Source organism: Geospiza fortis, unplaced genomic scaffold, assembly GCF_000277835.1.
Source record: "Geospiza fortis unplaced genomic scaffold, GeoFor_1.0 scaffold134, whole genome shotgun sequence".
NCBI lineage: Eukaryota > Metazoa > Chordata > Aves > Passeriformes > Thraupidae > Geospiza > Geospiza fortis.
Window position 1 is genome coordinate 310,449 of NW_005054396.1, and position 27,417 is coordinate 337,865.

The window sequence follows — 27,417 nt, forward strand, 5'->3', positions numbered from 1 at the left end:
TGATTCTAAAAAACCTTAACACTGAGAGACTCCAACCCAACATTAAATTGCCACCTCGCATCAGCCCACCATCGCAGCTCTTTTCCAATCGCTCTGCTGTCACGCAGCTGATGTGATGAATTACAGCCTGTCACATCACGTTACATTACGCAGAGCAAACAGGACAAAACACATACCAACTGCCATGCAAATATGTGTTTGCCAACGCTCTGCAGTGTGCAGAAAGGAGCGCACCCGGCGAGTTCCCTGTTGGGGAGCGAGAGGCTGAGGGACGGCTCCAGGGTGTGTGAGACAAACATGCCCCTGACACACCGTGAGCACACACATCCACAGCTCCCAGCCAGCTGCAGCAGTTATGAAAGCACCTCCTGCTTGTGATTACTTTTTTGTTGTTTCAGGAAACAAAACAAAACAAAAAAGCAGCAGCGGCTTCTGTGATGTCACGGAGCAAAATACAAATACGTAATAATTCCTCTGGCTTGTGTTCAGATTCGGAGCTATTTTCATGACTGGCCAGATTTTGGCTGTGGATGTGTAAATATAACACCCACTTATGTACACACACACGTGCATACTATGAGATGTGTGAATATATATTACATATATATTATGTGGCTTTTAACTGCAGTCTTTTAGACCACATGTGGCCCTTTTGAAGCTAATGGGAGATTTACCAGGGGCTTTTTCACAGAGCTGTAGGCAAGAGTGGAATCCAGAACATATGAATATTATACTATAATGATACAGTGTAAATCATCTAGTTTGACCTACAGTGAATTAGAAGCTATTAAATTTCATCCAGCTATCCTACACCAAGCCAGAAAAACATGTGTTTGACTAAGCATAAATTGTATTTGGCTAAGACCTACTTCCCAGAAAGGTATTCATTCAGTCTTCATGCAAAGACACTTTCCATGCATCAATTTCTTTGATAGTTTGTTTCAACAGTTATTTTAACTATGTGTGCTTTCTATTTAAATTTACTACAGTCTATGGACTGAAGTCAGTGATGAGAAGCCAAATTCCTACTTAAATTCCTAGCTACAATGTCAACAGCTTGAGTACTGACTTGCTTCTCTTCACTTCAATGCCATGCCATGGGCATCCCTCTGAGATCTTTTATGCTAAACTACCCTTTATTGTGTTACATCCTCCCCCAAGGTGTAGCGCTGTGAATTCCTTTCACTTTTGAAACTTTCTTCTTGATCTGTTGCCACTGAAAATATGTTGTTTACTTGGTAATTAGTGTCATCCATTCATTGTTGTCTATGTGCATCAACTTGGCTGGGGGTTATAGGGATAAAATGGAATTATACTGAAGAGATCTGAGATGAGTGACCTCACATGCCTTGCAATATCCTACTTGTTAGTAAAATAAAACCATATCAGGTACAGACAACTCCTTTCAATTTTCAGAATTTGGAAATACTGGAATTTTTTTTCTTGTTTGTTTTTTTATAAACCAATCATAGTATGTGGCTTTTGGTACAAAAAATGGAAGTCCCTAAAACTGGCAAAAAATAGTTAATCTATGACTTCTGGTAAGAGTTTTTCATAATCAATAGGGCATAATTTTACTGCTGGCAGACATTACAAAATATGAGGATCATTAAAATATGAAGGAAAAGGTGTCTTCATTTTGGGCATATAGTTGTGCTTTTTAAATCAGTTCTGTAGCGGGCAAGAATATGTCACTATAAAGAAGGGGAAAAAATGGAAGACCATGATAATTCTAAAGCTTGACACAAAACTATAAATCTCTTTCAAGTGAAGATACACAGATCTTTGTGGAGACCTCTGCAGCTAAGCAAACCAACTAGCCTTTGATGTACTCATAATTATTAGGGGCTGAGGATTATGTCTTTAGGCAAAGCTGTCTAGTAGAGGGAAGGTATAGATCAAAACTGACATCATGACACAAGCAAGAGGGGAGGTGAGATGAGGTGGAGCCAAGAATAGTTTGGCATTACTGTAGACTTCAAGTAAAACAAATGACTCCACTTCTTGAAAAGACACGAGGAGGGGAGCAGTAAGTGCCTCTAACCCTCAAGAGAGTAAAATCCTCAGTACCAGCTGGAAATCTAAAAATAGGATGCAATGCCATGAGTGCTGGCTGCTGCTCCCTCCTCTTGAAGCCACTCTACACCTTGGTCCTTCCAAACCAGGTCTTTGCAGATGGCAGCAGTCCTGGTCATACCACACCCACCCATGAGATTGTTGCTTGCTAAAACCCCCTTCCAAAGCCCACTGAAGATGGCAGAAATCCTTTCACTGTGCTTAGTGGGCTCTGTGTCAAGCACTGTGTGTGGCTTGATATGTTCAAGAGAGTGTATATATGAGCACAATTAAATAATTTCAAATTACTATGGATCTTCAAAGACACTCATCTTGGGTGGCACAAAATTAAAAAGGTGCTTGTGGAAACTAATTTCTTGCCATAGGTGAGCTGCCAATCATACTTTGAAAGCATTTTTCATTAAAAATGGTTTTCTGGCTCTCTGGGGAGAAAGTTACATTATTAGAAAAATAAAAGCAAAGGGTTTGATTCCAGAGGTTTTGATTGACTTAAACTGAAAATAGAAATAAATAAATAGGAGATCTAACACACTGAAGGGGGCAGGCTCCAAAAAACTGTAGTATGAATAGGTGTCCCCCAAGCCCTCCCAGATCACAGCTCACCTGTGTCTGGGACAATACCTTTGAAGCATGAAGTGAAATAAAAGTCATTAAATAAAGGCCAAGATTCTCAACTAACTTGAAACTTGATAGATGACAAGAGAAAGTTGCACGTGCCAAGGAAGAGCAGGAAATGAAGAAGGCTTTGCCATCAGTGTCAGAGAGGGTATGTGAGGGTGAGGAAGAATATTGCTTGAGAGATGAAAGGAATAATTGTGGATAAGAGGAGAAGGAAATGTTACCAACTAGGCAAATGCAAGGCCAGAGAAGGTTACAAACACAGGGGGACAATTCTAAACATGGTCTTGAAATGCAAGCAGGTTCCCCAGGACTGTCAGGAAGAGGGGAGGATCTAAGCAAACGATAAGTGATTTGGAGGTAGCAGACAGTAATGCAAGACCAGACTGGTACCTCAGACAAAACACCGTAGGATGTGTCATTATTAATTATCACAAAGAACATGTAAGCCATTCAATATAAAACACTACCACAGAACTAAGATAAAACTAATTAATTCTCCACTTAGGGTTCAAACTGGTGATATTCTTTGCCAGTAAGGTGAAACATTTAGGGTCCCTACACTTTAAATGTCATTTTACAAACACTGTGGGAAATTAGACTTCAGTCTCTGTGAGAACTGATAAGATTCCCTATCTTGCAAACAGTATGGAATACTTCCAGAAATATTTTAAAATTCTATTTTAAATGGAAAAACCTCAAGCACTTTCATGAGACATTAGTGAACCACCAAAATGTTAGTCAGTCCCATCTAGCATTTCAGAACAATGCAATTATCTGAACATCAGTGTTTTTGTTAAGATACCTCTGTTAGAAATGTTGCCTAAACATTAGTTACTAATATTCTGAAATTCTAAGTAGAAATACAAGGTTTTCCAATTTGCCTTTCAACTATGCAGCAGTTATCTGTCTTGTCACAACATGAATCCCTTTTGGGTGAAAGCTGTTGATTTGAAGGTTAAAATCACCTTGCTAGGCCCTAATGTAATTTGTTGGAAGTTGGCCTTGGGAAACTTTCTGACACTGCCTACATATGCTCTTCGTTAGATATTCATTGAGCAATGATGTCTGAAGGGCTGAGCTCCTCACCTCCATGATCATTATTAGCTATGGCATTTCTTAACAGGCTCTGCCATGTCAGTTCTTTGCAACTCAGGTTTTACATTAGCAACCCACACTTTACAGCACCAAACAGACTCATTCTCCCACCACAGAAAACACTGTTCCAGGAGAGTACATGCCAGGTTACGCTCATAAACAGAATTTATTAGTAACCTACATATATGCCAATATTGAATAAATTATTTATTCTCTCTTTTAATCAAGTGAAATGAGGTGCACAGCATACATTTTAGGCAAGGCTAAATGAGAACTCCCTGACCTCATTAAAGAACTTGTGGATCAACTACAGAAATAATTCAACAGAAAATCTTTGGAAGAAGAAACCACAGGATCCATGGCCAGTGGTCTGCTGATCAAATAAGCGTGGGGAAAGAGAAGATAGCTAATGCCATTTCTGAGATGTACAATGCCATTACTTCAATATTCTCATCCCTCAAGATGCATTTTCACAGGCTGTCAAACATAAAATCTTATGAGAAGACTGATCCTCAGAAGATTTTAATCAGATGAACAAAATATATGATTCTGCCAAAACCATAGTTCACCTGACACTTCATTTTGCTCAGCAATATTCTCACCAAGCTACTGTGCTCTGCAGGTCTACAGATGTTTTTACCAGATGCCCACAGACCTCCTTAGCTCCTCAGCTTTGAAGGTGGCCTCTTCAAAAGAGTGCCCAGCAAACTGCAATCACATGATGATGAACTGAGAAGAGCCAAAATTCAGAAAACCTTAAAATAATCGGCCTATTTTTAGTTTTATCTCAACACAAATATTGGTATAACATATGTGAGGTATCTACCCATATAGAACTCTGGATGACATCGACAAATTTTAATTATATTGTCATACTGCATTATTTGTAGGAGCTTGGAACTTTTCCTGGAAGTCTGAGTTTGAAATACATTATGCTTGAAGTGAGCCCTGTACACAGAAATATCTTGACAAATTAAATATATCTGGGGCAAGATGGAGCACTTTCAAAGGCTTGGGAATCAGCCAGAAACAATGACTCATTTTCAAGCAGTGCTGAGCTGAGGTTTGGGGATGGGCTAGCTCAGGAAATTCCATCAGATATTGACATATGACAAATGTTCACTTTACATATATATATATATATATATGTATATATAAAAATTTTTTTTTTTAAGAAATAAGCTGTAGATGTGTCCAGTATAAGCTCAAGAGCACTGGTTGCACCTTGCTGCTTAGGTTACTGTCTCTTTGTAAAAGCCTGAAGTGGGTGTTCAAGAAGTTTGGGGAGAAGTATGACCATTGGTGAACTGAGTGGCTGCCAGCTCCAGAGAACAGGGACCAGCTGAAGAGGTCTGGGTTTGGGAAGAGGTCAGGGACACAGACTTGTTTGAAACTGCATTTTAAAACTTCTGGCTGTGGCATGGTTTTTTTCTCCCCCTCAAAGTATTAGAAAGTTACAGCAATTTATATATAAAGCACTAATAATTTGTTTTCATTGGGTCCACGAAGTTCATACTTCATGTCAACTTCTTTTGCCAACAGCAGTTTATGAAATAAAAACATCATTAGAAGGGACATTGCAATAAAGTGTAACAAAACAAAACCTGTGACTGAGATTTCACATGTTTAAGGTGAGATTGAATCTGCAGCAAAACAAACTCATGGGAGATTCCTGTTTATTTTCATACAAAATGAATTGGATGCAAATTCATTACTGTTTAGAGAATGAATCTCAGTGACAGTTTGTCCCTGGGGGCATTGAAAAGTACTTTAAATCATCCTGATAGTTAATTATTCAGCAAAAGTCTCTATCATATAAAATAACTTTAATAATTTATGCTAATGGGGCATTGCAGACGTAACTGTAGGACTGGTCTGGAGGAGGGGAAGACTTTGTGCCTGCACATTTACTGCTGAATTGAGTTACATGTGTATGGCATTTGATATGCAAGGAAGGACTCTGATCACCTCTGTTCTCTTCCCTGCCCCTCTCCCTGCGTGTGCATCTACAATGCTACAAAAGGCTCTCACTAAATTTATAAATAGCCCAACTTCAGAAATCTACTAATCATGGTAGTTTGCAAGGAATTAAATGAGGATACAGACTAGAGTTTAAATTTTCTGGATTAAATGCCAAAGAATAGATAATGATCAGATGCAAGTCCTGGGTATCTCAGTTATACTTGGTGCAGCACGTAAGTACCTAAGAGAGAGGAGAGGAGAGGAGAGGAGAGGAGAGGAGAGGAGAGGAGAGGAGAGGAGAGAAAAGAGAAGAGAAGAGAAGAGAAGAGAAGAGAAGAGCAGAGAAGAGAAGAGAAGAGAAGAGAAGAGAAGAGAAGAGAAGAGAAGAGAAGAGAAGAGGTCTTGGTTCTGCTGGATAAGAAGAGAAGAGAAGAGAAGAGAAGAGAAGAGAAGAGAGAAGAGAAAAGAGAAGAGAGAAGAGAGAAGAGAAGAGAAGAGAAGAGAAGAGAAGAGAAGAGAAGAGAAGAGAAGAGAAGAGAAGAGAAGAGAAGAGAAGAGAAGAGAGAAGAGAAAAGAGAAGAGAGAAGAGAGAAGAGAAGAGAAGAGAAGAGAAGAGAAGAGAAGAGAAGAGAAGAGAAGAGAAGAGAAGAGAAGAGAAGAGAAGAGAAGAGAGAAGAGAAAAGAGAAGAGAGAAGAGAGAAGAGAAGAGAAGAGAAGAGAAGAGAAGAGAAGAGAAGAGAAGAGAAGAGAAGAGAAGAGAAGAGAAGAGAAGAGAAGAGAAGAGAAGAGAAGAGAAGAGAAGAGAAGAGAAGAGAAGAGAAGAGAAGAGAAGAGAAGAGAAGAGAAGAGAAGAGAAGAGAAGAGAAGAGAAGAGAAGAGAAGAGAAGAGAAGAGGGAGATATAACTGTACACTTTAAAGTGTCCATTAAGGGATGACCTAAACAGGTCAGGTTTTTTTCAAACTCTAGTTTGAACTCTAGTGGTGAAAGGGCTTGCCCAAAAGCCCAGTTATGGTGGAAAAATAGCTTTAAGTGACTTCAGCATGAAAACGAAAGACTCTGAAGAGAAGAGCTCAGGAGAGGCACCACTTGATTCCTACCCTGCTGGAGAGGGAAGGAGGTGCTACTGTATTGCAATAGCCTTGAAAGTCATGGATTTATACAATCTACAGAAACAGGCACATAAATGCATATATGAACTCTCTGCCTTTCTAGGTATTGGAGTGGCATTCCCTTGTATGCTCTGGCTAAACAGGATGATGTACAGTTCTAAAAGAATCCCATGTTACTCAAGATCTCAAAGGTTTTGTGACTGACTCACAAAAAAACCTTCTGAGCTTTAATCCTATTCTACTTCTTGGCATGGGATAAGGACAAAAGCTCAGTGCTTTCTTCTAATGATGCAGTAGAATAAGCAAAAACAGTGCTGTGCAAATTTTATACAAACATTTTTAGGCTTTGTGGGTTTTCTTCCCTTTGTTTCCAGTGGAGGTCAGCTCCCTAGACAGACACCTTCTTCTTGGTTCATGCTATAAGGCATGAAATCAGAATGGTCTCATGTGCTTGCATACATCTCTTCATGTCAATTCAGAAGAAACACAAGGAGAAAGTGAACAACTTGTGAGCTCCCCTGCATGAAAAGTCATCTGTGTTTCAGCTGTTAATCTCACACTGCAACTTTAGCATTGCTATTCCTTATGGAATGGCAAGAATCCCACTGCATGCCAAGCTGCTGCTTTAAAGCCAGGATGTGAAGCTGTGCTCACATCAGTAAATGTTCCATTTGAGCGCTGCCAAAGTATCAATGCTGGATGTGGCTCCAGTGTGCACCAGCAAATATTTAGAGGTGAGTCAAATTGCCACAGCTGGCCTTAAATATTGATATGAGCAAAGATTTTCAGATTCAGTCCCTTACCTCTTGCACTCAGTTCAGTTTGTATAGCCTGAACTTTTCTATATAGCCACAGCATAAATCTTTTTGCTTCATAGCTATCCTCACACAGGTACTGAAAGGCAAAGCTGTGTGACTTTTATAAGCCTCCTTCTTTAGTTAGAAATAAAAATATTGTTCTTTAGTCACAAAAGAAAATCCGGTCTCACTTTCAAAGAAAACAATGCAATCAAAACAATAACCCCTCTACAAATATAACAACATGTTCTACAGGACAAGTATTGATTAAAACAAAAGGGCTTTTTAGACACCATTAATTCTTACCAATTCCAGTAGTTATTGATTCTGCATCAATGTCATTAGCCTTTCTCTTTGCCACTTCAGCTAGTGCCAATTCACCCTTATCTAGAGCAAGGTAATGGATGTCCTTTGGAAATAAAGAAGAAAAAAGATTAATCTAAAATGAATCTCAAAGGAGCAACAAAAGGGATTTTGAAAGAAAGAGGCTCTTTTATTATTTAGATCACAAACACAGATGGAACTGATGAACCTACCATTACATTTTAATTCCCTCCAATGCAAATATATTTCCTTACTTGTGCTGTTGAATACAACAATGAATAAAACACTGGCCAATCAGGGGCTGATAAAAGCAAAGCTATTCACTCAGTTCATGAAAGAAACCAATCTGTCAACTTTTAACATAACTTCTGTTGAATTAAAAGAATGTTGATAGGAGGTGGCTCTGTGTAAACCAGATCTGAAGTACTGGAACTCTCCTGGATGACAGCCTCTATTTGGAGCATGCTAAATGCAGATGTGGTGCTTAGAGGCATGGGTTAGTGGTGGGCCTGTTAGCAACGGGTTAACAGTTGGACTTAATGACCTTTGAGGCCTTTCCCAACCTTAACGATTTTATGATTTGAAAGTTTCCATCTTTTAAGGACTGATTTTTGTTTGAATGTTGTCATGCACTCACTGTTGAAGGTTGTTACCCTCACTGTTCTATGAGTAAGAGGGTGATGGTCCTCCCTGTGCTGATATTGGAGGTAATAAGAGCAACAGTTGCTGCTCAGTGGTTTTAACATGCACAGTGGTTGTCATGATTCCTGAGTCACTCCTGAACAACAAAGGGCTTTCCAAAAATGTTGTCTAGCATGAATATTTGCTAATGCTCTGGATCTACTCTTTTATCTAGAGTCAAAAAACAGAGGGCTGCAGCAGGGGTGTTATCATTATACAGAATTATAGGAAAGGCTTGGGTTGGAAGGGACCTTAGAGATCAACTCATTCCAGCTCCCTGCCCTGGGCAGGGACAACCTGCCCTTCCACTAGGCCAGGTTGCTCCCAGCCCCATTCAACCTGGCCTTAAGCACCTCCAGGGATAGGGCAGCCATAGCTTCTCTGGGTAACTTCTGTTCCAGAGCCTCACCACCCTCACAGGAAAGAATTTCTTCCAAATATCCAACCTAAACCTGCTCTCTGCCAGTTTAAAGCCATTCCCCCATGCCCCATCACTGCACGCCCTTATCAAAAGTCAAGGCTTTTCATTGCATATTAATATTTGAGGTGAAAACCACCTGTATTACATACAGAGCTCTTTGTTGGAGAATATATTCCTGCAGACAAACTACACTCTCACTGCCCTTGGTTTTGGTCCTCAAAAAGTAAAAGTTTATTCTTGACCATTAATCAAGAGACAATTAATCCCCTTCTCATCTGGCATCACAGACACATGCTGCTCTGTGCATGAACTGTGACACAGAAAGTGAGAAAAAATCCAAGAACAGTTGGCAAAATTTTTCCCCCCACTACTTTGCTGAAGATGCCATTTGACATCCAAAGATTTAAGTTATTCCTTTGCTCTGCAAGCCATCTGCTTGCCGGAATTAAAAGGGGAAAGGAGTGTTTGCTGGAAATATTGACCTCTGCATGCCGTAAAAGCAACTATGTTTTCCCTAATGTAGAAGATCTCAGGTGAAACCATCCTTCTTGATATGAGTTTACTGCCACCTGCATCAATATGACAGAAACTCTTACAGGAAAAGTGACTTTACTGTAGAAAGACACGTTTAGATGAAAAAAGTGAGAGTAATAGTGTTAGGAGAAGGACATGCTGCTTTCAGTAACCCCTCATTTAACAACAAGAACAAGAACTTTAAAACAAAACTGAAAATCTTAGAGAAACTGAGATGGTTATGCAGGAAAGCCTGGAACTGAGTTGCAGGATCTGCAGAGTCTGCAGGAGACAGCAGATGTCTTCTCATCACAAACGCAGGTGTGACTAAAAAATGTGCAAATCTCTTGGAGCAGAGTAATGGGTTATGAACTTGTGGTGAACTCTGTATTTCCTCTCTTTGTAGGTCTAACTTGGTTGTCAGGAGAAAAAGGCCTGAGCAGCAAGGTATGATTTCTATGAAGATTAAACAGCAGATACTGTCGCCTTATTTAGATAACAATAGAAGACCCAAGGGCTCTTGGACAAGTCTGAACTTACAGAGATTTGGAAGTACAGGCAGACTTATTTAAAATACATTCTGACAATGTTTAAGGATTGTCTTTTTGTAGCTGAAACTATGAGAAGTATTGTATACCTCAGTGCAATTTCAAATAGTAAGCTCGAGGATGGAGCGGAAACAACTGCAGAAAATGATGAAGTTTTGTCAGTGAAGAGCTTGTGCACTCCGTGTATCAAAGCAGTTGTTATTTCAGGTCTTGGTTTTGCCCATTTTCTGGTTTGAAAATCATCATTAACTAACAGGGACCTTGTAAGAAATAAAGGTTTGCAGTAGGTTGGTAAGTGGCTTGCTTTGTTGCTGGTATGAAGAACAATAAAAAAGTAGCCTTTGCCTCATCTCTAAACCAGCTTTAGAAAGAAAAGACTACAGATATGAAATCTCCTAATTAGACCATTTCAGATCGAATTTAGGTGTTTCTCATGCAAAAAAGCCAGCATAAGTAGATTTTTCTAAGAATTTATAACTCTGAGTAGATTAAACCAGAAAACTGAAAAACAACAACAACAAAAAAAAGAAGCACCAAATTACAGGCTGCTTTAAAGAATGACAGGAGAAAAAGGAATTAAATTATCTGAATATTCATGAAGGTTTTTTTTTTTCACAAGATTACCTAAGAATTTATAAGTCCAAAGATCACATCTCTCTCAAACACAATGGTGACAATAAAAACAAATTCCAGCTGCTTATCAGGAGCTTGCTGAAAGGGCTCTATTTTATAATTTTACAGTTTCCTTACTTTTTGGACTACTTCCCTTTCCCCCTCACCTTTGTGACTCACAGAAGCGGCCATTGGTGAGCAGAAGTCATTTGAAACACGATGTGCATTGTCTATAGGATATTTCTGGGCAACACTCCAACATTTCTTCGAAGCATGCACTTTCCTCATCAGTGTATCACCCAAGATCTGACAGTTTTATTAAAGTGTCTTTTCCTTGCATTTTTTGCTACCTTTGGTACATGGGATGGCCTTTTGAATTTTCAGCAGCTGAGAGCTGGACTGCACTACAAAAGCATTTCAAGCTAACAACCTTTCCACTGCTTGATCTTTTCTGTCACAGATTGAATCAGTCACTGTCCAATACATGGAGCTGTTGTTCTTAATATTATGCCCTTTCCAGTTTTTTTTTTTTTTAACTTTGTAGGAGATTATATTAATTGATGGACTTGGATGTGACACAAGGGTAAAGCTCAGGGAGAGACACAGCAGTGTATGTGTCTTGCTATGGCCTCATTTAGTGACACTATAGCTATAGTTGTAAGCCTTTTTTGTTTTTTCTTTTTCACTTCTTTGAAAGAAATTAGCCCTCAGATAGCATTCTCTCAAACTTTGTAGTCTCAAAACAAATAATGGGAATGCTGTAGAGTCCTGTTTGGTGAAACTGATGCTCGGGGTAAATTCTCTAAGATACAGGACATTTTCTTAGGAGTCCCAGGTGATGGGTACTCAATGTTTGCATCCTCCTCAACCTCTGTTGTATCTATTCCTCTCTATCCTTTCCTTTTTGTTCCTTCTCTGCTCCCCTTTAATTAACAGATCTTTCTCTTTCTCATTTTGCTTATGTCATCAGGTAACTTTATTTAGACTACTATTTCTTCTTGAAATTCCATTAAATTAATTGGGAATAAGGCGATGTGACTCCAAGAGGTATCTGAGGTTTTAAAAATGGATAAAACTGCTTTAAATAGATGCAAAATCAAATTGTATACTAGTAATTGCATTTTGCCCTACATAAACAATACATAGGAATCATTCAGTATTAAGCAGAAGTGAGGGATGCCCAACCCTTACTTAGCAGTAGCATTGTTATACTAATACCTAGAAGGACTGTAAGGGAACAGGTTATCTAATTTTCACATGGTATTAAGCACAATGAAGCCAAATTCCCTAGAAATTACCATGCACAAATAAATACTCTTAATGACCTATGAATGTTTAAACTTCTTGAGTCCTGTACTTTGTGGACTTGCAGCAGCACCACTGTTAGCTTATTGTAAAGTTTGTTCATTAGTGACTGATTTAGACGATGAATTGCAAAAGGACATTTCCCCAGAGGAGGCAGGGATGTGTGCTGCTTGTAGCATAATATAGGCACAACTATGAGGAATTTCAAAGGTAATGCAAGCAGAACGAGGACATTAAAGAACTGGTTTTGATCTCACAATGACATAAGCCAGGAGGAACTTTTCAGAAATATACATTTATGTTTAAGGGCATTGGTAGGATGGGAACTGAAGAGTAGGTGTTGAGAGAGGAAAGGCAAAGCGTAGGAAAGGATGGAGTTAAAATGTGAACAGTGAAACTCCTCTTGAAGAAAGTTGGAGAGACTTTTTGATGACAGTAGAACATGTTATCTATCACCTGTGAAGCCAGGTACTGACAGTCCCTCCCTCTTGCTAGCAGCTGTGCACCCATCTCAACACCCAACACTGGTGTTTCCCACCCTGGCACAGAGGTGCTCCCTCAATCCCGCCATCAGCAGAGGGAAGGCAAGAGAAACAGATCACATAGAAAATGCTCTCTGTCGTATGAGAGAGGGCCTTTGATGCAAATGCTGGGACATTTATTCTGTAAGAATGGCTAAAATTAGGGAGTATTTATTATCTGTACACTGGGAGAGCCCTTGACAAAAAGCTTTAATCTGCTCCAGACATACTACAGTCTGAATCTTATATGTGGCTGCAGCACTGCTTAACATGATTAGGTATAAAATTTGTATTGAAGAGGTTACATTCAATAAAGAGAGAAAAGGAAAGAGATGATCTAAAAAGACAGAAAATCAAGAGGAGTAAACATAGAACATGTAATGAATTTCCTAAAAGTCTGACATTTCCATCACATTCTTTTGATGCATACTTAGGAAAGTTTATCGCAGTATTCACATCTTTCTAATTAGATGGAACAAGCCAGATGATTAGAGCCGTGAAAAAAACATCAAAAGGTTCACACAACTTTTTATATAATTAGAAGGGAATTTTCATAACCCCTAAAAGCAGGATTTAATTGTGTAATTTAACATACAATTTAAATATCAAGATCAAACTAGCAGGGCAAGTGACTTAATGGGATAAATGATATTAACATCTAGTGTCAAAGCTTAATTTAAACAACAGAATGTCTTCATTATGCAAAAGAGTCAAGCAAACGAATCGTTCAAAGGGCCTTTTTTTCAACAAGCCCTCTCCTATTGTTTCTTTGAAAACAATGAAATCAGCTGTGGAGCAGCAACATGCTGAGAGACTAGGAGAGCATGACTGGCTTTGTCCATCTGACCTCACTGTGACATTGTGGTGCAAGATCTTATAAAACAAGAACCTCCTGCAGTGCTCACACAGAGGACCTTTTAAGAGCTGGTTAATTTTACTTTTGTAGCTAATTAAATGGGAGGAGGCAGAGTGTGCATGAAATGTTAAAACCCTTGTGTTGATGCTGCTGAGCTTTGTTGTTCTAAAAGTACCAGCAGAAGCGTTCATAATTTGTCACTTTTCACAAAACCCCAAGAGACAAACTAAGAGCATTCAGGATCCCCAGGACATGGACAGCTCTTGTGTCCAGGACTCAGCAGTTGGACTTAAAGGAACAAATTAGAAATGTATAAGCTTATTAGAGTGAAAGATGACATTCACCCACATCAGGTCAGACGAAGAAAGGGAAAGTTTAAAAACGTGTACAATAATTCCTGGAAAATTAAGAATAGCCTGTAGGAAAATGTCAGTGACTGAAGAAACTCAACTCCTACTGATGAGTTTCAGGATGCCAAACATAGAACAGTTCAGTCTTCAGTATGTGTCCAAGGCTGCAAATGACCTGGAACTGTTTTAATGTGTGCAAAAGCTGACAAATAATATCCTCCAGCAGCCTCTGTCTCCAGAAACAACTCACCATGAACAGGTCCCGAGCGCCGATGTCAACAGCAAGCAGAAATGCTTTTTCAAACCTCTGATACCTGAAAGAAAAAGGAAACACGTCGCTTGCTGAGGTTAACTTAAGAGCTGCATCAAATTTTGCTCATGGACAAAGTTCTTCAATGCTCACCAAAAGTGATGCCAAAGTTTTATTGGGGAAACCTGACAGGCTCATACTCAGATTGCAGAACTGTGAGGTAGGACAGTGACTACCCTTAAACTTCTTAATTGCTTAAAACCTTCACCAAGTGGTTCAGTGTTGAGCCCCATCAGATTGGTTGAATGAGAAGGGAGCTGAAGATCCTAACAAATCCATCATTTACAAAGATAGCAACCACAACACAGATAAACAGTATCCCCAGCAATGCCGGTAGGAACCTCAAAATCCTCTACAGAAAATACTACTCCCAGATTTCACATTACTTCAGAGGTCCCTGTAGAAGTTTACACTGAGTTTCGTCCTTGCTGACCCCTTGATACAGCTCTCTGAGTCATGAATCCTCAGAGACTAAAAGAGGTGATGCTGTTTTGTCTCGTAACCTTAGCCCAGCATTAGCACAGACTCCTGAGAGTTTTCTGAGATCCTAGAGTGAAAAAGATTGCATCAATGAAGCAAAACAAGGGGCAAAAGAGCAAAATTACCTCTAGATATGCTCTAGAAGGCACCACCTGAACATTACCCAGAGATGCAGTAGAGCAAAGGTGGAACTTCACCTTTGAAGACCATTCCTTTGGCAGGCTGAGACCTTGCTGAACAACAGCTCCTTCCATGTGGGGCGGCAGATCAAGCCCTTGGTCCTATCCAGACACCACACACCATCTCCTGGGAGTTACAGCAACTAAAAAATCCCATCCACAGGGATGGAGGGACTGGCAAGGGTGTGTATATCCTCCTGTGTGCAATCCTCAGGAATTCCACAGAAGCAGGAGGACATGAGCCATCCTTCAGAAGCTTTCTGAGGATGTTATTGGGGAAACTTGACAGGTTCATACTCAGATTGCAGAACTGTGAGGTAGGACAGTGGCTATCCTTAACCTTCTTCATTGTTTAAAACTTTCACCAAGTGGTTCAGTGTTGAGTCCCATCAGATCTGGTTGAATCAACATTGCACTGGCAAATGCTAATCCCACTGGAAAATTCTGCGTTGGGCTAATGTCTCTCTTGTAATACTAGGCATAGATAAACATTATGTGACATTGTATTATGAGAAAGTGATTCTATCTGTACACATTTTTCTTTATTGCACATTTTTAACTGTTTAAAATTAGCTATGAAAATAGGTTTGGTGATTAGTCTTAGAAATGCAAATACCCCAATTTTATTTCAGCTGGGACATAGAAGATTTATTCCACGTAGAACACTTTTGTATTTGTTCCATTACAAAGTAGGTAAATTTCCCTTTCCACCTGTTAACAATTTCAGCAATGGATCAGTTGTAGACACTTGAGGTTTGGAAGGAGATGACTTCTTTGCCCCAGTGGGGAAAAAAAAACATTGTGATTTCTCAGGGTTAGAAAGGTGTAGGCTGTGCTTGTCAAATGAATATTGTCAGACAGCATCACATGGATGTCAGAATTTGTACAGCTCTGTACCTTGGTGTCGTAGGAAACAGTGGGCAGTGCTGCAGCTCCTCCTCAGGCCGGTGTGAACAAGAGGAAAGATGGGAATCCTGCTTTCCCTGGCTGGGTAAAGTAATCCCAAGTGATTCACCACACCAGGATTCCTGTTCCTGGCCACGGCCTCAGCGGTTTCCTGGCTCCCTCCTGTTACAGCCTTATCGCTCTCCTCTCTTCTACCACACACTTGGAATGATTCATCAGATTGCAAGATAGAACCAGAGAGGACTTTTCCTCAAGGAATAACATTCGTGACAAGAAGGCATAATATGTTAGCTTAAGTAGAAAAGGAAATGCACTCTCCAGGTGAGGTTCCTAAGAGCTGGAGTGGGGAGCCCTTCCCTCCCTAAAGCTAATCTCCCTGCTGTGCCTTCCAAGTACTAATTTGCAGCCCTCCTCACAGAACCAGTTTAAGGGAGGGGAAGAGATAAATTAAAGTTAACCTCTTGATTGCCAGGGAACAGGCAGTGCACCCCCACTTTCTCATGCCTGTCTATCTGAAGTTTTTAGCATGATTTCTATGACAGATTTTTCATGAAAATACATGGTTTTGCAATGATGCTTTTGAAGCTATACTTTAATTAGGAAAAATAAGTAAATGTTAAAATATGTGTATCTTGAACAGCTATCATGTTTATATTTTTTCTGGCATATTTTTTTTCTATTATGAATTAAATATACATTCTTAGTACTTAGAGAGGAAATTGGAAACTGAACAGAAAACAGCAATGTGACTGGCTGAAAAGAATGTCTGTATCATTATTTTGTATTTCCAAAGTTATCACTACATAGACTATTTGAATGACATTTGCTTTAGCCAAGGAAAAAATGCCTGCAACCAAAAAAATATAAAATAACTTTCTCATTTGATTGACTTGCAGAACAGAATCATGGCCTCAAGCTGTAATTTCTTTGCAGTTTCACAAAGATTTCGATTATTTTTCCTTTAATCAACATATATACTTCAGTCTCATTATGGCCCTATTTATAAAAGTGTGACATTAACTCATTATTTTCAGATCGGTACGAAGGAAAAAAAAGGGGAAAAAAGACTATCTAGGAAATGCTCTTCACAAACCAAGAGTGTTGCAAATAACAATCATGGTTATTTCATAAATTATTATAAAATGAATTTCTTTCAAAGAAGGCAGATGTTACAAAGAAGAGTGACGAGTTTTTTTGCTTTACTTAGGCCAACAGTATTAAATCAGTCAGGAATATCCAGCATTTTTTAACCTTACTTTACAAGAAGATAACTGTTATTCTGAAACCCTTTGTTATGAAAGTTTTGTTGGTTTTAATGTACTGAAACCATTAGAGAGAGGTCAATATTGAGACCAACCTCAAACTAATAACATCTGTTTTATAAGCATGCTTCATCCTAGGAAGACCTCTTACTGCTGTTAGCACACTCAACAGTTTATCAGCTCCTCAAACAAACAAAATACCCCCAAGTAAAACCTTCTCCCTTTTGTTCTTGTGCTACAGTCATTAGGTACAATATTTGCTCTCTAAAATGGAATCTCCAGGGCCCTGGTGTTGAACAGTGTCTTCCCACCCCCTCCTCCTCCTTGCCCCTTATTGCTTGGTTCACAATAACTCCAGCAATCAAGACTTATATATCTCTTGGAAAAAAGAGATAAGGAAATCCACCTGCAAACCATGAAGTTCAGCCACTTGTTTGGTCAAAATGACAGGCAACAGAAATATGACCTTCAAGATCAGAACTCTGAAACTGCAATTAACTATGTAGGACACATAGGAAAACATTTCACTACAAGCCATTTAGTAGATACAACATTAACTTCAAATTCTCACATAACTAAAGAATACTGCTATTATATGCATTTCTGTATGTATTCTAAAAAAGTATAAAAAATTTCTGTTAGTATGGACAAGGAAATCAAGGGGAAATGGGACTAATATAACAACAGGCATGTAGGTCAAAAATGGTCAAGGCAGAGAGGAATCCAGACTTGCCTTCCATGGTGAAGTGACAAACCTGCTGCCTGCCTGTATTTTGGGAATATGACTTAACTGAAAAAATGCCAGAAAATAATTTTATTTTAAAATAAAATAAAATATATAAGTAATAAAAAATATAATGTTGTCTGTAACTTCAGAAAGCCTATTCTGCTCACAGGCATAAATAATAAGAGAATCAAATGCCTGGGATTTCCTTCCGTTGGATGTTCAGAAATACAGTAATTTAAAACACTGTTGATAAAAAAATGTGTATGGATTGCAGCCTCCAGAGAAGGGACAAGAAATCTCTTTGGTTTTTAGAAAATGTTCTACAAATATGCAAAAAGCCAAAATTTTTTCATCTAAATTCCACAACTCCTAAATTGAATGTGGTCACTTAAAGATAGAGATACATTTTTCAGACTGAAAGTGGTCAACTTGAAAACACTTGTAATATTTAACCATAATATTCAAGTGTCTTGTAAGACCTCCAAGAACCAGGAAAATAAAATAAAAATCACATGGAGGGAGGAGGAAGGAAAGGGAAAGGGAGCTCATACAGGCAAGCAATATAGTGCAGGAAAGATGGAAACAGTTCTTTAGGGACTAGTTACAACCAACAAGCCTTCTTAGACATGCTCATCGACCATGTAAGCATATTCCTTGTGCTGGGCTGATAAAGGAGGGCTGCAGCAGCTTTTTCCTTGTCTTCAATAAGAGTACACAACATTTAGAAAATAATCTGCAGGGGAAGAGCTGTGGCACAAATAATATTTATAAGGCAATCCTTTTTAATGGAAGAAATTTCAGAGTCCTCCTCATCTCACAGTCCAATCAAGAGGTGATATGCATTCAAAAAGTGGATATTAAATATGCACTGAGCAAACAGAACAGGAAAAAATGAATATTGAAATAATTTACATGTAATCAAACTACACTGAAATTAAGTTTTAATTGTTCAGTATTCCATGATGCATATGCAGATTTTAAAGTATTCAGAATATCAATCAAGTGTTTACTTACATCAAGCAATTGTATTTAAGCATACAAAACAGATGATGAAAATATGTTCAATCAGCTACAGCTCCCAACATTTACTGCTGGGTTTACATGATCACTTTTAATTCAGTTATTTCATTTAATATTTCAATTTAATAGCTCATTCTTTCATTAAATTTCTAGGCATCTTGCCCATTTCTTAAACACAATAATAATAATTATTCATAAAAGGAGCTGTTTCCTCATAAATTCTCATATCAGCAATTTTTGGAACAGAAATGGTTTTCATGCTTTTTTCCCCCTCAAATATGTTGTTATTATCTGAAATATTTTCCTTTTAAATTAGACAATATTAAAAAAAGAATAAAATCTGCAAAATTACTCTGAACCCCGTTCTGTTGCAATTCCAATCCAGAAAAATTAGAGATTATCAGGTTAAAGAACCTAAAAATTGTGTGGCTGGGTTGCTAAGTGGTTGATTTAAATGGGACAGATCAGTTTTTCACCAACTGTTGATCACAACACCACTGATTTAGGCATGTAGCTGTATGTCAGCTTCAGAGCCTATTTACAAAACCAGGGCTAAAAGGACTTATATATTTCACAGGAAAAATTCTCATGTGCAATGATCCTTAAAATGACAACCCTGAAATTCTATTGAGCTCCAATGAGATACTTTGATGTAAATTTTCAGCAAATTCTGAAGACTTAGATTGCTGTGTAATCCATTGTGTATAAAGTATAGTATTAGTCTAAGGTTTATATCCTGCATTTTATATTGAATGCTGAAAAAATGGTACTTAAGAGTTCCTGGAGAGGAATAAATACATCAAGATCTCACATTTCTTTAAAAAAACACAGATAAACAACCAAAGAAACTCACTTTATGCAAAAGTCAACCAAAACCCAAAATGATTTTACCCTAATGAGTTCAGTAGGACGCCCTATTTTAAATAAGGTGATTGTAGAAAACTGAATGCAGCCTGAAGACCAGGAACTCTCCAAAGCACCTATTTTCTGTTTCCTCTTACACAGGCTCAGCACAGTAACTCTTCCCGTTCCCAAAAGTTCCCTGCCAGAACATCCTCCAGACAACACTGTCCTTCTCCCAGCAGGACATCCACGGCCCCCTCCTAACCAAGGTTTGAACAAGATGCCATGTGGACCACGCTTGGTGTTCCGCAGCACATGTCTTGATTGGCAGAACTTCTATCTGCTGAACTTTCACTGTAGCTTTTTGGGACACAGATAACCTCCTGCATTCTATTTAACCCCAGCTGGTTGCTGATTTTCACAAAACTTGCAAGCATTTGCTTATTTCTGAGACTTCTACCCTCTGTTAAATTGGCTGAGATTCCCCAATGATTCTGGAAGTTAGTAGGGAAGTGGCAGAAGGATCAATGGATGCATTGGAAAGCTCCACCCTCTGAGATGCCAGCAGTATTCTTTTGCCAACCTGCTGTTATTATGCCACAATGCTTTTAGGTTATGAGCTCCTTTGAACAGGACACAAACCTCTGAGGAAGGTTCACAGCCTCGTTACCTTCTAAGATACCGATGAAGAGAAAGTGCTGCAGAGCACACCAAAGGCTAATGGAGAAACAGCCACTGGGTCTATGTGTGTGGAGTTAAGGGGATAATCTCCTAAATTGTATCCTAAATTGTATTTTAGATGCAGGAGCTCTAAAAGTTGTCCAGGCATAATCTATACATTCCTTCAGGCTCAGATTTAGCAAAGCATTAATGCATGGGTTTATGACCTATAATTTTCCATGGGCCCTAAATATGGGCATGTTAAGTGAAGTGCTGCATTTGTGGCCTGAGTGACTTGTTTAAAAAGAAATCCCTTATGGAACCTTTCAAAGGTCATACACAAATAGGTCCCAGGTAAGTCAGTGAATAACCATGAAAAAATACAGTATACAAATACAAAAATACAAGTATGTCAAGGCACCCAAAATTTCAGTCACTTGAAAAATACTGTCAAGTTACATATCTCTGACCAAAAGGAAGTCCACCCATAAATTTATAGATTTTTGGGCGTAGAACTGAATGCCCTTCACATCAAAGGGTACCCTCTGGTTTGAAGCAAGAAAGCAAACAAGCAAACCAAATTAAAAAACAGGAAGAAAGAGAAAGCTAATAAGGGGAGCCAGACAGAATGACTCTCTGGCCAGAGAAAGCCCTTGAGGGCTTTAACTGGTTGTGAATCTTGAGGTCATTCCCAAACCAACCATAAAAAAAGTTAATAATCTTTGTATGTGATTTCTATCTTCTAGAATGATACTCTGCTCTAGGAAACCAATATGTATTTTTGAGTGAAATAGTTCAGCTGACTCTGCCTTACACACTTCTTCTCAGGACAAAATTTTGAGTCAGTTTTTCAAGTGAACCAAGTTAATTTTTGAATGAAGTAGTTTAATAATAAGGGATCATTTAAACCTTTAAAATACATACTTAGCAAGAAATAGTTTAGATGTATGAAATATTGTAGTAAAGCAGTGGGTCTAGGTATAAAGAAGGATATGTCATTTATTTGTTGAAATTTGCTCAAATTAATTATAAACCAGCACTACTGTAACACTCTCGAACTGCCTCATACCTACACTGAAGAAACATTTGTTTAAAGATCCCGATTCTATGAACATCTATGCCACTTCCCATGTGATGCTGGTCATTCACGCTGGCTCGGGTTCTTGTAGGATGGGCCACTGAAAAGGATAACTGCATCCCCTTCCTACTGTGAATGAGAATTCTTTCACATCTGACAAGTGCTCCAAAATTTTCCAGAGCAGGTGCCATAAAAGTCTGGATAACAGGAATTGATTACTATAATAAAATATTATTACATAAATTGAAACTATTACAATTTGTATATCTTAACACTAGATCCTGTCTTTTATTGTAATCTGTACTTCCTTTCAATTTCCTACACTCCTTATTTCCTTTTTCATACTAATTTTCCTTCAAGAGAACATATATTTTGTTGCCATAGCAGTATTTCTCTACCTTGCAATTTTATCATCGTGGCTTTCCTTCAGGTTTCTCTAAGCTGCAACCAACACCCACCCAGCAAACAGAGGCTTCCCCCACCCCCAAACCTCTTCATTCCTCCAACCTCTCACTACTTAGGAACTTCTCAACAGCGTATCTTTATCTTTAAATACAGACACACTCCAACATACTCTTCCAAAGTACTCTGGGCTAAAAACAGGTGTTAATTAAAAATGCTGATAAGAGTCAGTGACACCTGTTGTTTCACATTTATTTTACTCAACCCTGTCTGTTAAATCCTAGCCTTTATTGCATTAATTCGCTTCTGCTTTTCTTCTTTTCCAGCTTTATCCCTCTCACTCTGGTGATCATGTAAACTTAACAGTATGTCTTGAAAGCTGGATTTTATTGAGCAAACATATCAGCATGTCTACACACTAAAGACAGCTATATAACAGAGGCCCAGTATCATTGCTGTGGTTAAGGATGAGTTGCTGCCTTTATAATAAATCCCTATTGTGTACATGTGATATCTCTGCAATTTTGAGCTGCAGCAGATGGAAATTTGGTATTAAAGTTAAGATGAACAGGCCCTTTTTCTCCTTGGCTTTCTATGAGGTACAGGGCCAATTCTCCCTCATGCCTGACATTGGATAAGATGTGCTTTTTTAGTGCTAAGACTTCTCGGAGAAAACATATTAGCTCAATATTTTCTAAAGCTGGCTGCCTGAAGATAAATATCTACTTACAGAATCATGGTGCAGGGCCAAATTTTGAATAATTTGCTGAATTATGGGTCCATTAGAGTATATTCACCTTTTCCATCTATGTTTGTTAATAACCAAATTATTTCTTTATAATAAAATGATGCAGCGGTAATGTTCATACAATTCCCACACATAACAGCTCCATTGCAGCAAGTACAGCCACGGAAGAGACAGACAAGATATTGTCTGGAACTTTGTATGAATTTTGGCACATTTTTAAGGGAGCAAATGCAAAACTATGGAGTCTGATGTGCTTTTTCTGCACAGCATCATGTCCAGAACATAAAACACAGAAACAGCCTTTTGCTGAGACTGAAGGCACTCCTGACCTAATCCCTTACCATCAGCTGGGAGAGAATATTAGAACAGGGCAAGCATATGGTGATACTTCCCTAAGTAGTCTCCCAGTCTCCAACAATTTGTGGTTCAGGGATTTGCTGAGCCAGAGGTGGTTTCCAGGCTGGTGTTCCTCAGTGAATTCCTCTTCTCTGAACCTTGCCTTTGAACTCACATACAATTTTAGCATCCACAACATCCTGTGGTAAGGAGGTTCATATTTTAATTATATGTTATGTGAAGAATCACTATATTTTGAAATGGCCACGTGTTAGCTTTGCTTGATGACCTCTATTTTTTGTATTAGAAGAAGCAGTGAGCAGTCATTTACTGTGCTCTTTCTCCCTAACACTCACAATTTAACAGATCTCTATCTCTGCTGCTCCTCTTTAGGCTGAGGAGTTCTAGTCTATTTAGTCATTCCTTTCACTAAAGCTGTTTCATGCCTTTAATCATCCTGGCTGCCCTTCCTAAACCTTTTTGAGTTCTACTATATCCTTTTACAGATTGTAGGACTCCAAAACTACACACAAAATTCAGATGTACTGAAGTTCACTGTTTTCTTGTCTAGTTCTTTTCTAAGAATTCCTAGTTTGCAATGTGCTTTTTGTACTTCAGCTGAGCACTGAACTATTTTATAGCTGTAGAGTTACAGGACCAAATTCTTCTTCCAGAATAATGTTGAGCTCAGATTGCATCAGATTACACACGAAGTTTGGAGTCACACACCACTGTGTACTAAGCGCTTCACTTTGAATTTATTTACATTTAATTTTACCTTCAATTTTGACACTATGTCATTGCATCCTGTGAAGCCCTTTTGCTGCTCTTCACAGCAGGTCCTGTCTTTACTAGTGTTAATAATTTAGTGGTATTAGCAAAAGCTGGCAGCTCACTGTCTGCTCCTTTGCCAGGTTACTTACAAGAACAGATCTGCTATACTTATAATTTCCATTGGTGACCTCCATGACAACTGACCATTTACTCTTACTCTCTTTCTTACCTTTTAATTAATTACTTATCTACGAAAGGGAAGCTTTCCTCTAATCCTGTGGCAGCTTAGTTTCTTTAACATATATTGGTGAGAGACCTTCCAAAAAGGTCTTCAATGGTCAAACTCATCAGTAGCAGCTGGATAGCCATTACTCACATGGTTGCTGACATCAAAGATTTTGTTTTGAGATGTGACTTGCCTTTACAGAAATCCTGCTGACTCTCCCCCAATATGTCATTTGTCTGTATGTTCACATATTTTTAAAACATAGTTTCTACTAATTTCACTGGTACAGAGGCTGGACTTACAGGGCATAGTTCTCCAAGGTCTCTCCAGATCTTTTTGAAAACTAACTTAATATTTTTCCTGTTTTTGTCCTCAGGTGCTAAGGTCATTCTAAGTGTGAGGTTACACACCACAGTATTTCAGATGTTTTATCCTTTGCTAGCTCTAGAAATTCTGGATTAATTTTACCTATAGCTGGTCATATATTACTATTTATCTATCTCTAGTTCGTACTTCAACACTTACCAGTGTAAACCAAGAAACACCCCCATTCTCTCCTATCTTGGCCAACTGGGCAAAAGGAGATTTTTAGAGAGATCTACATGCCTGTCTGCTTTTTGTATCTTTTTGTAAAACTTTCTTGAAATATTTTTTTAGTCAGTGTGCCTCTCTCATTCTCATACAGAAACTATCTGAGCATCTAAGATCTTTCTGTTAACTGGCCAGTAATAATGTGATACAGGAGCTAGACATTTACAGTGCAAATCATTCCATTTATCTTCAAACAGCTTACCTTTACATGGCTAATTTAAGCTAATTAGGTAGGCTCCTTTTGTAGTTAATTGATAGGGATAGGCACTGATGTTTGACTCTTCATGCTTATCTGAGATATCTCCCTTCAATGGGATTACTCATCCTTTGGGTGCCCATGTCTTTATCCTAACTACAGAGGAAGCCCAGATGAGCATGTAGGACACATAAATTCTACATCATTAAGGCATGAGAGGTGCACCCCCAAGACACCACATCCATTTACTGGACAAATGACTTTTGATGACTTTTTTCCTAAATTTTCCTTTTGGTGTTCTTTCCTTCACAGGCTCTTGGGTTCTGAAGAACCATAAAAGACAGATCTGCATTTGAAGACAGGAAGCCTAGGGCTGCCTGATTATTCAGTTAGCTCTTCCTGCAGGGCACTGGATGGAAATGGGAGAAAAGTCAGAAAAACCTCTGAGGGAGTGGGAGAAAAATCTGATCTGATGAGCTGAGTTCACAACAGAATATTGCCAGATGGTCCACATACAGTAAAGGGAAGTGTAATGGTGGGGCTCAGGAGGACTTTGAAGATGAATGGAGAAAAAGTGTCTTGGTAGAGAGATGAGACATGAATTGATCTGGAAAAAATTTCAAAGAAAAAAAATCTTAAATTCATTTCTTGATCAGGACCTCAAATGAGGGATTTTTGAGTGTCACTCTAAAAGAAGATGCTACTAGTGACTAGGTGGAGTTGATGGAGAGGGAGAAACTGATGACCTGGGAAGGCTTACAACAGCTGCTCAAGGATGGAGATATGTTGCTAAGAACTAATTTTTGAGAGGTTTGTCCGAAAATATGATATATTTGCATTGTTTCTGCAGTCAGTGTATGCCCAAAGCCCTCAAGATTTCAGGGAAATTGCACAGCTGGTACAGCAAGAAAAAGCCACCTTACGAGGGCAGATTATCAGTTACACAACACAACAGTGGTCTCAGTGTGGGCTCAGCTTCTGAAAGTAGCAATATCAAAGTCAGATTAACCAGCACGTGGGAATAAATTTGGCACAAGCAATATCAGTCCAGTGTAGCTATTTTGTGTTCCTTTTTTCTAGTGCAGTCCCATGGGTGGGGACATAGCAGAGAACTGGATGACTTCTGGCACTCTGGGCCACCAAACTGCATCTGCTGCTGGCTGTGCAAAGTGGGTCCTGATTACAGCAGCTCTGGGACTGCTCTGAGTGTGTCTAAGGGGCCACTCTTCCTATCCTCAAAGCAATGTCTCTCCCATTGGGTTGAGCAGCAAGTCTTGCCCAAATCTCTGACAGTGATTTGTCCTGGTTTAACTTCATGGCATTTTGTTCTCAAGCAATTATGTCATGTAATTCATTGTCCCCCCACCCCAATATTTTGCTCATTATTTCTTACATTGTAATCATTGCCAGAGAATTAAATCCTAGAGTCATTCCTGCAGCATCAAAGTATCTGACTGAAATTGAAAACTGTGTTGGGGCTGGTTTAAGAAAAGAAATCATTAACAACATAGGACTGAAGCAAAGACAGTCTAAACTTTTTATGAGATCTTTAACCTCTTTAACTGCAAAAATAACGTAGTTCCATTAAATAGGTAGAGTCTTGTTTCTAAAACAGGTCAAGAAGCATGACCAGGGGAATCTTTTCACGTGTAGTTCCATCACAGCAATATAAATTCTCATTTATCAGTGCTGTGGTAACATGAAAACCTTTGGTTTTGATCGTTTTTCAAAAGATGACAAAAATGACTCTTCAAAGTCCTCTCCAGAAGGTGCTACTTTAGTGAAAATGCTACTACTGAACTTTCTCCCATAGAGATGAATTCTGTTCATGTGGCCACCATAGAGAACCTGACTGCCATCAATGATCATTTTATCTGAAGGCATAATTTAATGCCTAATAGGTTACTTTATGAATATAAAAGACATTCTTAGTCCTCAACCATGTCATCATTAATGTTTATACATATTTTGTGACACACTATGTACCAATGTAATTATAATTCTACTTCTAGGGTGCTCTTAAAAAGGATCATAAAAGCTCTTTCCTCACTCAGTTCCATACAGTTGGCAGCAGATGGGATTGAGAACTATTCCTATGGAGCTGAGGCATTTTTTACACCTTTGATTTAGGGTCCTATTTAGGATGGAAATACTCACAGCGAATATCTACTTTGGAGATTGCAGTGTAGTGATATGGGAACCTGCTTACCAAGGGGTAGTTAGTACTGAATTAGTGATATACCTGCAGGGCAAAAGAGCTTTATTTTAGCTTTTCAAAGGCTGTCTTGGACTTAAGTGATAACTGTCTGTGTCCAGGCATCATGTCTTGTAGTATAGAAGTCCACTTCAGAATTCTTGAATAGTGAAGTGATCCATAAAGATCAGTGGTGGCTGGAAGCAGGTCTCCCCTGATGCTAATGACCACTTACCTTCTCATCTTCTTTAAGAATGTTTATTTACAAAGGAGCCTTATCAAGTCCTGTGTGCAAAGTCATAGACTTGATGAATGTTAGGCCCAATATGAAGATAATTTTTTGCATTTACCCAGTAGCATCTTACATGGAACACTGCGAAGAGTAAAACACTTCTGAGATTTGTGAAGGAGTGAAAACAGCAAAAGTAAAAACATGGTGGAGGTTCTCATTTTTTGATTCATACAAAGGAGAATCTTTCATGAATCCATCCAAAATTCTACCAGGGAATGTGATCAGAGTTGTACCTTTCTCTTGAAAGATGAAAAGCACTATATTGTTATTTACATCAAAGCTTTGCTTTGTAGTTAAACATATATGTACTATGGGGGGAAAAAAACCAAAGTACATTCTCTTAGTGAAATTATCAGATTGAAAGGTGCAAGTGGTTTTGAATCTTTGTATTTTTCCATGT

The 27,417-nt window shown here is 38.7% G+C and overlaps 1 protein-coding gene across 2 annotated transcripts in view; it reads right to left on the reverse strand.

The window, feature by feature from the left end:
* The window catches only part of WDPCP (WD repeat containing planar cell polarity effector), a 146,422-nt gene that overhangs the window by 31,911 nt on the left and 87,094 nt on the right, over positions 1–27,417 (reverse strand). For both annotated transcript variants that reach the window (XM_031060936.1, XM_005425783.2), the window contains 2 exons: positions 14,044–14,107; positions 7,969–8,071 (listed from right to left, as the gene is read on the reverse strand). In XM_031060936.1, coding sequence (XP_030916796.1) covers positions 7,969–8,071; positions 14,044–14,107 — 167 coding nt within the window. The remainder of the gene's footprint in view (positions 1–7,968; positions 8,072–14,043; positions 14,108–27,417) is intronic.